At 46.3% G+C, this 14,594-nt stretch overlaps 1 protein-coding gene across 2 annotated transcripts in view; it reads right to left on the reverse strand.

Annotated features, from left to right (window-relative positions):
* Positions 1-14,594, reverse strand: part of FLT1 (fms related receptor tyrosine kinase 1) — a 171,722-nt gene that overhangs the window by 14,911 nt on the left and 142,217 nt on the right. Inside the window, exons 19-25 of one of the 2 annotated variants that reach the window (XM_019666061.1) lie at positions 10,966-11,079; positions 8,888-8,976; positions 5,072-5,228; positions 4,544-4,641; positions 3,740-3,862; positions 2,025-2,136; positions 220-319 (exon numbers count right to left, since the gene is read on the reverse strand). In XM_019666061.1, coding sequence (XP_019521606.1) covers positions 220-319; positions 2,025-2,136; positions 3,740-3,862; positions 4,544-4,641; positions 5,072-5,228; positions 8,888-8,976; positions 10,966-11,079 — 793 coding nt within the window. The remainder of the gene's footprint in view (positions 1-219; positions 320-2,024; positions 2,137-3,739; positions 3,863-4,543; positions 4,642-5,071; positions 5,229-8,887; positions 8,977-10,965; positions 11,080-14,594) is intronic. The other variant, XM_019666062.1, reaches the window with a different exon arrangement.

Consider the following 14,594-nt stretch of genomic DNA (forward strand, 5'->3'; position numbering starts at 1 on the left):
GCCAGAGGCCTTAAAAAGTTGCGTCAGTGCTCAAGAAAGAAAGCAGGTGAGGGCGGATCCAGGACAAGGTGCCTCATTTCTGGAAAGCACTCCCAGCACACCTGGGCCTGGCAGAGGCTGAGCAGGACGGGGATTCTAAAAATCAACATGGCATCCCTTTCTGAGGTGTCCGGTGGGGCAAGAGCTAACAGGTGGAGGTGGAGGGGGATGCGGGCTCACATTTCAGGAGTCGCGTACTCGGGAGCCCTCATCCTGACGCCTTCCTTCAGACGGCCGCAGAAGTCCTCATCCATTTGCACTCCTGGGTACGGAGACCCACCTGCTCGAGACAACGGGAAAGCACAGGCACATTACAGCTTCAGGGCACAGAAGGCCCAAGGGGGCAGGCAATTCAGTGTTCCTTTCCTCCCTTTAAAGGGGTGGTCTAGCAATACATTGCCAGAGATTGGAATGGATCTCCACACACAACCCACACTGAAGCTCAGCGTATCCTCTCTAGTGACACGCTTGGTGGGTGGGTCTTGTGGTGCTGGGTGTCTGATGTCCCCACACCATTCCTATGGCTACTCCTATCTGGTCGGGAGAGACGGTGACATCTGAAGGGTCCCTTCCCTCTCACCACAAGGAACCCTAAAGAAATCCCATCATTAGAGACTCATTCCTTGGGTTAATGAGCTTCTTTTAAAAAAGCCCATGGACTTGGAATAGGTCACTTGTGGATCTTTCACACCTCAGTGAGAATGATTTTAATTCACTACTTTCTTGTAAACTTCTCACAGAACTAGAGGACCAGTTGCTGTGATGGGCCTGAAGGAAAGGGGGGCCTTAAGCTCCAGAAGTAGGCTGGTGTGGGGTGGGGGTTGCTGTGGGGGTGCCAGGGGGGCCTAGACTTTGCCTCTTGCCAGTCCTACTGTGCAGCACCCACATAACCTTTCCTTTTAGGGGGATTATTGGCGGGTAGGGGTGAGCCCGGCCTCCCAGTCTGCTCTGTCCCGGACCTCGAACCTCGACTATCTCCACATTTGTTTGTCTGCACTTTCTAGTGATGACTGCTGGTCGGAAGCAGCTGGGAAGCGTGCAGTGCTGGCGCTGTGTCACTGCGGGGCCACTGTAGCCGCCAAGCTGCTTTCAAAGACTGGAAGCAACAGGTGCCTGTCATCGAAAGCAGGGGAATGATTTTCACACATTACAGGAAACCAGGGATGTTACTGGGTGACTTTTATTTGCTTTGAAAGGCAAATTTTTGGCAAAGTCCAAAGGACTGTTGGCTAGACCCCACAACTGGGAGGTCTCCGAGCATCAGTGTGTGTCTGCAAGCAGATGTGGGCTCCGTGCACATCTGTGCACTCGGGGCCTTGAACAAGGTTTCTAGACACCTGTAATAGATGTTACTGGAAGCAGAATAATGAGGGACTATCATCCCGCATAAACTGGTGTCCAAGGCTAATACTAGCTGTGCTAATATTAGCAGCTGTAGAAAGGTCTCCTGTTCCTAACACTGGGTGAGCTCTGCTTGTTGGGGCTTTTCTTTCTTTCTTTCTTTCTTTTTTTAAGCTGAGCTGTCCTGCCACCTGTTGGCAACTCAGCGGCAGCTCAGCTTGGGCCGGACTCGAACCGCTGTTGCTCAGAGCTCAAACCTTTGAGCGAGCTCTTAACCAATTGAGCCACTCAGCCGGCCCTGTTGGGGCTTTTCTTAATACTGAGGGGAGGGCATTAGGAATCTAGGTGTTTGAGGAATTAGGAGAAGGGGACAAAAGACAGAGAAAGGAGTAGCTGATTGCTGAAGGTAAACTTGACTGTAGGTTTTATACTGGTCTAACCTTGTTGGTGTTCATATAAAGCATCTTTCAGATACAGGGTACATATACATGCACCATTCCTCATCTGAGATTCTACACGGACCCATTCCTCTGGGAGGGTTTTCAGTTCTTTTAGATGCTGACCTAAAGTTTGTATCTCTCCAAAGGATTCTCAGCAGACATTTGGTTCTGGGCTATGTGATCCCTTCCTTCCCCCAAATTTACCTAAGGAGAAGATTTCCCACAGCAGCACTCCGTAAGACCACACGTCGCTCTTGGTGCTGTAGATTTTGTCAAATATAGATTCAGGAGCCATCCATTTCAGAGGAAGTCGAGTCTAGAAAAGGGCAAGGGGGCCTTGAGCAGAAGGACATGCAAACAAAGCACATTCAACCCAAGTGCCCGTGGGGTCACCTCCCAGATAACACTTGGCCCAGAAATCATTTCCTAGAGCAGTTATGGCTTCCTCACACGGAGAAAGCTCGTCTCATTCAGTGTTAGACTAAAAGGGAGAGCTGTGTGCTGCACTGATTCCTATGAAGATAATAAATGTTTAGGAAGCCCCTCCTATGTCCATCGTGTCCTAACTCCATGACTCTGTAAGAAATCCTTGTCCCTCAAAAAACTCGCACTCCACAGGAACCTGAAAAAGAGTGATCTGAATTAGAAGACATCCTGAAAATCAATGATTTCCAGGAATTTTTCTTAAGAAAGAGGATTTTGAAGAGCATTCTTAAGTAAAAAGACAGGGTTTTGAAAGTCATTAAATGGGGGGAGTGGGCAGAGGCACAGGAAAGAAGAAAAGCAAGAGGCAGTATTTAAAAGACCATATGGCTGGTTTTCAAACATGCAGACAAATTTTTGTTCTCTTCTAGGGAGCAGGAACCCCAGTGAGATAGGCCTTGCCACTTTAGATGAATGGGAATTGACAGGAAGTATGGGACAACGGAGAGACAAAGAAAACTGCAAGGGGGAGGGGCAGGGAGAGGCTGAAAGAGATAGATGGACAGAAGAGGACAGACTGACACATAGGTAATGCCATCTTTGCAAATCGGGGCTCCCAGGAAAAGTTTGTTAGTTTTTTGTTTGTTTGTTTTTGTTTTCCTTTATAGAAAGAGACTGGGGGGCAGTGGTTCTCAAGTACAGTCCCGTGCCCAGCTGTGTCAGCAAAACCTGGAGACTTGTTAGGAAGGGAGAGTCGCAGCCCCACCAAGACGTAAAGAATCAGGACTTCTGGGGTTGGCGCCCGGCACCCCTTCCGGTGATGCGCATGCTCACCGAGTCTGAGAAACACTGCTGCAGAGTCATCGGCAGAGCCCTGACACAGGCTTAGCCCTCAGGGTACAGGCCGGAGAAGAAAGGACACAGGAGGTCACCAACAAAAGTGAAATGTAACATTATGTCCAAAAACAAGCAGGGAAGAGAAACCGGTGTAAGCTAGCAGGGGGATGCCAGGGCGTGGAAGGCAGCTGTGGGAGGCGGACAGTTTCCTCGCTAGCAAGATAAAACTAATATCCCCCCCACACACCCTTTCCTGAGATATATACACCTGCTGAATCAATCATCCGGGTTTATTTGTAGGAAAGAGTCCAGGCTGTTCTGTCCTGTGGTTCAGAAAACTCCCACAGGAGTCAAAGGAAGGTGAGGAGATGGTCTCACCAGGGCCCTGCTAAACACTTCTCAGGGTCGCAATCCCAGGCAGTGTGGCCCAGAGGGCAGGTACCAGGAGTGAGGGGAGAACAGAGCCAGGAGAGGCAGCCTTTCGGAGCCCCACACAGGGCTCCCTGGAACACAGCCCACTGGGCTGCCTGTCTTCACAAAGCACACGCTGGATTTCAGGGACCACTGCCGAGAAAGTGTAAATATTTACCATGGGCTTCAGTCTGTGCTTTAAAAATGATAGGGTATAAATGAGTCAAATAAACATCAAACTGACTTACATCGCCTTTTCTCACATAATCTGGGTTCTTATAAATATCCCGGGCGAGGCCAAAGTCGCAAATCTTCACCACATTGTTCTCAGATAAAAGAATATTTCGTGCTGCCAGGTCCCGATGAATGCACTGTAATAAAACAGTAGCATAATCAATGCATTTCCTTAATCCACCTGACTAATTTCCTGCGGCTCTCAGTGTCATTATTCTTCTTCATGTGACGATCCGTTACATGACGGAAGCCACCCCCAGTGCACATGGAGCTTTACCATAAACACAGGGCCCTGGAGCCCCGAGTCAAGGCCGGCCTCAAGCTGCTCGGCTACTGTTGTGAAGGACAGTGAGTGTCCTGGTCAGCAGTGCTGGCCATCCAGTTCTCCCAGTGACCCAAACGACCCCCAACCTTTGACCCTGAGCTGTGAAGTTCCAGCTGCGGTTTGTGGGGGACCCCACAGGACGGACTAACAGAAGCCCTCCAGTGCAATCGTATATTCTGAGACTCGGGTCAGTGTTGAAAAGACGCAGGAGGGCAATGTGGGAAGCGGGGTCTAGGTTTCTCCAGTCTGAACCCCAGTGAGGTGTTCCTCTCCAGTTAAGTTCTAGCCCCTGCTAAGACTCGTCCTGTCAAAAGTCCTCACTCATATGAGGATAAATGAAGGCATTCACCGTGATGTTTACTCTACATTTAAGGACGCAAGTATAAGCAAATACTGAAAAAAGTGGATTTATAGCAAATGCATGTGTTTGTCCACGGGAGTGTCCCCATGTCCAGGCCTGGCAAAGAAGGACAACAGTAAGAGCAAGGCTGACCTTTCTGGAAGACAAAAACTCCATGCCTCTGGCCACTTGAAAACTGTAAGAAATCAGGTCTTCCATAGTGATGGGCTGCTTGTAGAAATTGTCAGAATCTGGAAAGCATTAAAACCGGAGCTGTTTGTAATGGCGCTTGTTATCCCGCCGCGTCCCAGCTGATTGGAACGACGTTAGCAAAACATAAAACAAACCAACAAGTGGATCAGAGTTCATTTTCAAGAGCATTTGAGTTTTAGTATGAGTAGCAGAGATTTTTCCAGGCCTCCAGCCCATTTCACCCCAGCGTGGGGGGAGGGGGTGATGTGTTAAGACAAAAGGTCTGAGAGGAGACAATTGTACAGAGTTCCCTGTCAAAATTAGTAACTCTGTAAATAATCTTAATTCAAATCTTATCTCCTCGGGACATTGCCCCTCGAGTCTCCCACGGATGTTTATTAGGGTGATAAGTAAGAAAAAAATGTCAGAGATGCACAGTATGTTGTAAAAATATCTCCGACTGTAGGACAGGAAGGAATTAATACCTACCCTCCTCTTCCTCCACATCACTCAGACTTTTATCTTCCTGAAACCCAGAGCTTGCGAAGCTCTCGCTGCTGGTGACACTATCTAGTCTTTGTTTCTTGCCTTGTTCCACGTCTGGCTCCATTTTTTCCTTCTTAGGCTCCATGTGCAATGCTGCATCCTTTGAACAGACCAAGGACACAGATGAAAGGTAGCTCCAATGGGGAAGACAGTCCCTCAAGCTGGCAGTCACCTGAGTTGGGGGAGTGTCATTCCACGAAATGGACAGCAAATTAGCAGCAAGGGCCCTATGGTGACCAGGCAAGGGCCCTACTTGGCTACTCCTTGGGGTTGTGGAGTCTATTCTACTTTTGACTGGTCTTGTAGACAGCATCTTAGGTAAGATAAAGGAATATTAATAGCAGATGGCATTTACTGAGCACTTACACTGTGTAAGAATCTTAGGTACATTTTCTTATTTAATCTTTCCAACAATTTTATGAAGTAGTTCTTGCTTATACATGAAGAAATAGGTTCAGAGAAGTGAAGTAATCAAAGTTACATGCGACTAGTAAATGACAAAGCTTGAACCCAAGTTTGGCCAACTCGACTCTGTGCCCTTAACTGCTTTTCCATACCACGCGCCATCTTGTACAAGATGATTTGAATGCCAGAAAAGGCTCCCCAGTGAACCTGGGGCTTCACTTTGTAAACCCTGTGAGGAGTAATAAGAGAGGGCTGCAGTTACCCATTTCTCTGGTTTCCTTGGGGAAGGAACATTTCTTTTTCTTCCCACCAGTGACAATAAAGATACAGTTTGATCCTAATAGGGGTAGGAAAGACCTCTCATCCTGGACTGGGCATCCAAGGCCTTCTGTGTAATCTGGTTCTTCCATTAACCAGGTGATCTTGGGCAAATCACCTTACTTTTCTGGGTTTCATTTTCCTCATGTGGAAAGCTCTATCATCCTGTTATGTTTTGACTCATAGAAAAAAAGTTGTTGGTTCTGAATGTTCATGTGGAACCGGAAAAGATTTATCACATTTAGTAATTCATCTAACAACTGTGACAATAGAAACTTAGCACACCCAGTGGCTTCATGACGAGACCATGTACCTAGGCTCAATTCTGCCAAATGGCAGTATTGAAAAGGGGGCTGAGAGGGACTGGGGTTCAGGGGTGTCCCTCGATCCTCCAGCATGCTGTGGCAGTGCTAGGGTTAACCGGGCTTGCCACCTTCCTTGGCATTTCCTAGAAATGTCACAAAGTAGGTTGATCCTTCCACTAGAGGGCACAGTGGGAGCAAGCTGAGGATGGAGGAGGGAGCTTCAGGAGGGACAGCCTGACAAACTCTGAAAGTGTGCTGGGTACCAGGCTCCTGTGCTGCAGAAGGCGAGGCAGGCCTCTGAGCAAACACCCACTGCCACCCCAGGTGACCTACCTGAGAGCAGGTAAAGAATATAACCCTTTGTTATTGTGTCTCCCTGAGGCAGTTAGGTTTGATTCTGTTCAGTTGGGGATTGGAAATTTATTTTTCACAAGACCCTTCCCAAGACAGAAGGAAGAGTGCTGGGAGAGAAAAGTGCTGGACAGGCCCACTCACAGCTCAAGTCCATGACAACACACTCTGGGCAGCCTTCTTCCTCACTTTCCCAGAAGTCACAGCCTGGGGCATGTCTCCAAGGACCATAACTTAAGCTCCCTCACTCTCTTCCTGACTCCCAATCAGATGTATATTCAAAGATCCTGGTGAATTTATTTGGAAATAAAATATCCCATTTCTATTTAGCCTTTTGGGTTTTCCTTCACCTTCTCTTTATATTCCTTCAGGTTCCAAATCTGAAATACAGCCATGTGTTTTCCACGAAAACACCAGGCTCCACCAACAGGGAGGCAAATCATTAAATATAGCCCGAGAAGGAAGCAAACTCTTCAAAACAAAGGACGCATGAACCTAAACGTTCCATCCTGCCCTGGTCTCTGGGGTATTCTGCTGGCTTTGTTCTTCCTGAAGGCAGTCCAGGATTTCAGGACTGAGGGAGTTTGCACTGCTCTCGGTGCAGGGCACCACTTCCCACTTTTTCTTTTTCTTTTTTTCCTCCTTATCCAATGCAGTACACAGAAAAAGCACAGGAAGGGGAGACAAGACAGATGGGTTCTTTCTCCCCGGCTTCATCTCCTGATAAACTGTGTCCTTAAGCCAAGCACTTGACTTTTCTGGGCACATCTATAATGTGAGAGTGTGAACTAGCTGATCACCAAGATCCCTTTCAGCTTTAAGATTTTGATTATGAGAGGGCATAATTAAAGTTGGGGAAAATACGTTCCTGCATGCATGTTGCTAGTCTAGGATACCCATGCTTTTGGTTGGATCAAAGTTTGAGATGAGAGAATGGGCCAGCTGTCCAGTGTTCTTATTTGTGTGCCATGTGACAACTGTTGCCCACGTGATGAAGATGGGCACCATTCTTAGAGTTTGGACACTTCACCAATTATAGAGATCATACAGGTCAGTGGCATTGAGTTGGGCTCGCCTGATCTTTCTATCTCCGTGGGTCAATAATGATGATGATTGTTAGCATTTATTGAGTGCTTAACTGAATTCTCAGCAGTCCCATGAATTGGGTTCTGTTATTACTTTCATTTGATAAATGAGGAACTGCAACTTAGAGGGGCTATGTAAGTTGGCCAAGGTCCCAGATTTCATCAGTGGTAGAGACAGGATTTACACCCAGGAGGTCTGATTCCAGAGTCCAAGTGCTTAACCACCACACTACAAGGATTCATCACCAACATTGCTAATTATCAGTTACTAACGTTTACTCATTGTCTCCCAAGCTTCTCCAGTCCAGAGAAGGACACAATATTGGTGGCATGGGTCACATTGGTAAGGTTTTAAACTCTTTTCTCCTCCATTCAATTATCTTTTTAAAAATTAAAATTTATCGGGGATGACAATGGTTAGTAAAATTACATAGGTTTCAAGTGTATAATTCTGCAATACATCATCTATATATCACATTGTTTGTTCACCACCCAGAGTCAGTTCTCTTTCCATCACCATATATTTGACCCTCGATTATCTCTTTTAAACTTGGTTTGCCTTCAGGACTTGGACCCATGTGCTCATTTTACTATATAGCTTTATTTTAGTGGATAAGACTGGTTTGGTGTATGTGTAGGGGTGACAAGGGTGATGAGGGTGTGGGGAAGTGGGAGAAAGGGTAGTAGGAAGGGAAGAAAATGATTTCTTGGGCCCCATCATTTGTCTATTGTTCACTATAAAGTCAACAGTTGATTGAGTCCTTAGTTTCTCTAATCTAATAAATGGAGACAATTATACTTGCTGTCATCTTCTCTTAAGAAACAAGTGACTGGGCCGCCCGAGTGGCGCGTTGGTTAAGAGCTGGCTTGGGATGCCAGAGGGCCCCGGTTCGGATCCCACATATGAGGGCCAGTGACACTGCCCTCTACAGCTAAGATGCTGAACAACAGCTCAACCTGGAGCTGGGCTGCCATGAGTCCCCTGCAGTGGTGTAGGCTGCAGCCCCTACTGCAGTGGGTTGCCATGGGCTACAGTGAGTAGCCAGCAGCCAGCGTGAGTGGCTGTCCAGAAGCCGGCAACCGATCTGCCTCATCTAGGAAGAGCGCAATGATGGTGCCAACTTGGGCCAGTGAAACGACATCCTCCACAACTAGATTGAAGAACAAAAGGATAGCAACTTGTCTGTTCCCCTTCCCCCAATTCCCCAGCGCTGTTTCCATCCCCTAATTTCCCAATAAAAATCTTTAAAAAACAAACAAACAAACAAAACCCCTCCAACCCCTAAATTACTTACCTTGTTGAGAAAGAATAAGTCTCGTTTGCTCTTGAGGTAGTTAGATAGATTTCCATATTTGCAATATTCAACGATCACCATCAGAGGGCCTGCAGCCAAAACAGCACATGCTCAGCCACACCAAGCCAGTCAACCATTTGCCAGCCTTCAGTGGGCCTTAGAAACCTCAAACCAAATTATCTTTTTATTAGCAGGACCTAGGGATGCAACTTAGGGTGAGAGATTTGTTTCAATTTAACCTGAGAAGGGGTTTAAAAAATACAAATGGAATAGGAGACAATTGGGGTTAGAAGGGAGGCAGAAAACAAGAAAAGAGTAGAAGGAGAGAAAGAACTCTCAGGTGGCGAGGGGCCAAAGCCAGGGCTCCACCTGTAGTTGCCAGCAACCCTCTCCGCTTGTTAGCCAGACCCTACTGAGTAGAGGGGCCTCAGGACACTAGCACCAACCCCGGGATTGTTAAGCAGCGCCTCCCTCCCAAAGCGGAAAACAGGCCGGTTCTGTGTGGCCTGTCTCTCCCCAGCAGCAGGGCCACCTGCACAGCGTTTGCCTTGGGGCTCATAAGAAGGGCTAAAGCAGGTGTCAAGCTTTTTTGCAAAGGGCAGGACAGTAAATATTTCAGGACTTGTAGGCCATACAGCTCCACTTCTTCCTTCATGGTGTGAAAGCAGCCATGGCTGAGTGACTGTGCTCAATAAACATAAATTTGAATTTCATATAATATTCACATGTCACAAAATATTCTTGAGTTTTTTCCCCAACTCTTTAAAATGGTCAAATTAAGGTCACGGGCTGGCCCTATAGTTTGCTGATTCTTGATCAAAAGGAAACAAGAGGGTTGGGAAAAAGAAAAATTGAGTTGCACCGCGGAACCCATGTGGTGCCATAAAGGCTGCAGCGCTTTGCACAGTGCTCCCACTACATGCGGGAGCTGGGCACGAGGCCTGCAGCTGGAGGGACAACTTCCGGTTCCGGGTCAAAGTGGGAATGAACCCGGAGCCGCTCTTGTGAGCTGCTGCCTTGGGGCATGCTGGGAGCGGGCAGCTGGGCGGATTCCTTGAGCCCAAGAGCCGGGGCGGCCTAGTTCTTACAGGCTCACAGAGGCCGGGCCTCCTCGAAAGAGGGGTGTTCTGTCTCTGCCAAGACTTTGCTGGTTTAAAAATGCCTGTTAGAAATCCTGACAGCGCCTCCTCTTCCCTCCAGAGGTTTTATGTCTCCTCATCACCGGGGAGGATTTGGTGCGCCTCGTCGCGGGTGCCTGCCTCGGGGGTCCAGCAGTCCTCGCCTCAGGAGGACCTTCCATCTTGAAGCCGGCTACACAGAGCTCAGACACACAGACAGAGGTGGGTTCTCAGATAAGCCCTGGTCAGTTTTACAGATGCAAACTGAGGCGAACAGAATGAGATTGCCAATTCAGAGAACTCGAGAACGAGCTTATAACTTGGCAGTACTCAAGGATGGGCGGGAAGCAGGTGGGTTGTGTCTAGGTCCCTAGGGCTCGAGTTCTGGCCTCCCCGGCCCTTCGCTTCTTTCTCTGCCCACTGCCACTCCTAGCAGATAGGTCTTTCCCAGCAGTCCTTCATCTCTACTACCTTTGTGAGCTTGGAAACATTTATACGCACAGGCCCGTTACAGCCTGTCTTTCTGGCTTAAGTAGTATTATACATCTACAGCCAAGCACTGACCTTGCCATAGGGAAGGATAGAAAGGCCTTTAAGAACACTCATTCCTTTAGGTGAAGCTTCAAGGAATGCTCAGCCTTCTATGCATTTACCTTATCTCTGGTCATATGGCTTCCCAGTCATCATCAAAGAAAAATGCCCTCTACTCGACCTAGAGCATGTGGAAGGAGATCTAAAAGGGAGTCCTCTTCAGAACCTTCACATAAACTGTACAGGGACGGCATTGCTAGGATGGGAGCCCCCTTTTATAAATGGGCAAACTTTCCTCTGGACCTATTGAAAAGCCATTTTCCAGGAGGTGAGGAGGAACAGGTGTGGGGAGAAGGAGCTGAGTGTCGGAGCACTCTGCCCTTAGCGTGTGAACTGGGAGATGGAGCAGGCCCTCCCCTTCGCTTTTACCTCCTTGCTTGGTACAAGCTCCCAGCAGGTTGACTACATTCAGATGGTGGCCAATGTGGGTCAAGATCTTGAGCTCAGTCATCAGAGCTTTGTACTCGCTGGCCGTGGCCCCCTCTGTGAGAAGCAAGGAAGAGTCAAGGTGACAGGACAATGGGGCTCTTTCTGTGGAGGCGGCGGCATTCCTGCCCTCCATGTTTGTCAGTGTTCAGCCGGTTGCTTCATTAACTTCCCCCCATTCTGCAGAAAGGCCAAGTCTGCAGACTGTTTTCATTACTCCCACCCTCCTGAGCCAACATCCTTTTGATTACAGTAAGGCCCAGAGTGGTGCTGGGGTTAGTCACTGCACATTTCCTCTTGGTGGACCTAGTCCTGTTTAGTAATGTGCTGACTCAGAGCAGGGCACCTTGTGAAAACGACTTGCAAAGGCTTCCCTTCTACCAGAACCAGGCACCGCAAGAGCCTTCCAGGCAGAGGCTGTGCCCACAGCTCATCTCTTTTTCTCACGTTTCCCCTCTTTGAGGAGTTACAAAGAAGGAGCACCAGGGGCCTGCAAAGAACCGAATGGCCACTTCTGTAAACATCTTTGCAGTGTGTTATTTGCTCCCTATAACCTTTTCCTCCCTGGAGTCCACAGGGTTATCTCAAGTTGTGAGGATCCATAAGCATCTGACTTCAGTTTCATTCTCAGAGATAAACAACATCAGTCTAAGAATTAGCAGAGTCTAAAGTTAAATTAAGTTTGTTCTCTCTGTTCTTACTGGTAAATTGCTAAGACATTTAAACATTTTAAGTTACTTTTAGAAATAAAAACATCATATAATCTTGCTGTAAAATATTCTAATATGTTGTATATAGAGTAAAAAGTGAAAGCCACTCCAACCCACTTTCCTTTTTGAAGTAACTACTGTTAATTGTAGTTTCAGACCTTTTTCTTTGCATCTATAAATATATACCCAAAGTTCTTTTTTTTGTTTGCATAAATGGGATTTTATATATATATATTTTTTTTTTGTTTGTTTGTTTTTGGTTTTTTTGTTTTAAACTTGCTTTACCCCTTTTTAATATGTTGGAGACTTTCTCCATTCTTTTTAATTGATGAGGGGCATGTCTAACATTTAGACTGTCTACAGTTTTGGTTTTTTGGGTTTTTTTTGCCATTACAAATAACACTATAATAGACAGACTGTGTGTAATCTTTGCACACATGTGCAGTTATTTCTGTAGGACAGTCCTGGGATGGGTCAAAGGATGTGCATCTAACATTGTGGTAGATTCGGACATGGTATTTCATAAGCACAAATCATTTTTTAATAATCAGATAAACTATAGAAGCCTCCCAGTGAGGTTGGACTTGGCTCACAGTAGATGCTCAACAAATATTTGTTAGATAAATAAACAGCATGATTACTCTTCTCATTTCAGACGTGGGCATAAAGCCCAAAAAGGTTAAAGGTTTTGCTCAAGGGCACTTTGAAAGAGCTGCTGACTCATGCCCTTTGTTTGACTTTCTGCCTTTTCAATTTCTCCTAGAAACAGATGGCCAACCCATTTAAAAACAAGAAAGCTGAATGGAAATGGTTTTTAGGAATTTTATATAATGGGTGATGTGGCAATTTTTTTCAATCAAGGCTGATGGAAAAAAGATAAGCATTTATAAAGATATGAAGCACACTATTTCTGAATCTACATAGAGTGGATTCTCTGGGCCTTTAAAAAATCTCAAGTCAGAATTTCCTCCCTCAAACTCATCAGTCTCTCCGTGCCTTTATGCCCAGAGGAAATCAGGCTCCTTGGCTCAGATTGTTCCATTTATAGGCAGGGCCACAGGTGTTCCTTGCACCCACACAGACAAGCATGGACAGCAGACTTGCCTGTCCTGGAGATACTGTGTGCTAGTAAGCAGGGAAGTGGGACTAGCTGAGGAAGTGGATGCTTCCAGATTTAGTTTCACATCTGTCCAAGTTGGATACTAGATCACCTCCGGAACACAGGCCAGGATTGTTTTCAGGGTGTTGGAGCAACGGGCCATTTGAGGAGGCGGTCTGCAGCCCCTCTTTGGTAGCACTGTGCTGTGGGGGAAAGAGCACTGCACTCGAAGCTAGAAGACTTGCACTCAGACCCTTACTCCTGCACCATGTGGCCTGGCAGAGGCTATTTAATCTTTCTTTTCTTTTCTTTTTTCTTTTTTTTTTTTAATTGGGAACAGTGTGTTTTTCCAGGGCCTATCAGCTCCAAGTCAAGTAGTTGTTTCAATCTAGTTGTGGAGGGCGTGGGGATCGAACCTGCAACCTTGGTGGTATGAGCACTGCACTCTAATCAACTGAGCTAACTGGCTGCCCCTATTTAACATTTCTGAGTCATGTTTCTTCATCTGCAAACTGGGATAATAATATCTATCTCACAAGGCTGTAGAGAGAAAAGTAAGAAAAATGGCAGCTTCAAGTGGTTCAGCCTAATATAGTAAAGTATCTAGTCTGGGGCTTTCTCACATAGAAGCCATGTTGGTGCCTCTTCAGAATCTGGGGTGGGGGTGTTCATGATGGGGTTCTGGAATGTAGCTATTCTCACAGAAATGCCTGCCATCATCTGGGTAGTCCACCTTGAACAAAAGTCCTGACTTATGGATGCAAAAACTCCTTTCCTGGTTACTTTCAGCGTAGAACTGTCAGGTTCTTCAGTTTTATTAAAGCCTTCCCTTGAAAAAGACAGCCTTTTGAGGTGGAAAATATCATTACATGGGACTTCTGTAACGACATGTCAGTGCTGGAAGAAGATGAAGAGCTTGGAAGTCCCCTAAGCAAATGGCCCTTTTTCTCTTGGAGCCTTTGCTAGGTTCCTGCTTGGTTGGGTGCATAGTGTCCTGAGTCTCAGACTCCCCTGGTCATATCTTGGAGACTCTGGAAAGCAGAAAACTGCCCTTTGGGTTTTTAGTCCTGTTTCATTTGGTTTTGGGACTTTAAAATGTGCTGAAGTAACATGAAAGTTACATCACGAATGAGGAAATGAAGCAATTGCTACACTTTAAAGGACCTATGAGTCTTTGAGATGTTTGGTTTACACAGTTTTCACTGATTTTCATTTTCAGTGGTCATACACTGCTGTTGGCTCTGCCTTCCAGTGCTTCACAGAGCGGTAGTATCTTTCAACACTAGAAAGATAATTTGTTTTTGTTTGTTTTTAATTTCTAAAAAGAAAATGCTTTATGGTTGAGACTTGACAATGTAAGTTTGTCATGTAAGTATGTTTATGGTTCTGATCAACTCAGTTGTTGTGTTTCATAGTTTTATTCTCTAGTTAGGTCAAGCCCCAGCTAAGCCTTCGGGATTTATGATGTATAGCTAAGTTTCCATTATAATGTCACAGTGGATCATTCCAAAATTTTGAACCTGTGGTTACCATGGGCTTAAGTCCCTGGGGGTCTAGAGGCTGATATGTGGTGGGAGAAAGATCTTTGAGGTGACAGAATCATTTTTCCATGGATGATGCTGGGTTGTTTCATTTACAAGGTTTATGCTGAGCTCTTGCTGGCTTAATCTAAAATCCTGAAGTAAAGGGGCTTCCAGCATTAGAAGAAAGTTCTGTGGCCAGAGCAGAAATAGCTTCTATCTGTCCCTAGGCTATATTCAACT

Source organism: Hipposideros armiger, unplaced genomic scaffold, assembly GCF_001890085.2.
Source record: "Hipposideros armiger isolate ML-2016 unplaced genomic scaffold, ASM189008v1 scaffold_459, whole genome shotgun sequence".
NCBI lineage: Eukaryota > Metazoa > Chordata > Mammalia > Chiroptera > Hipposideridae > Hipposideros > Hipposideros armiger.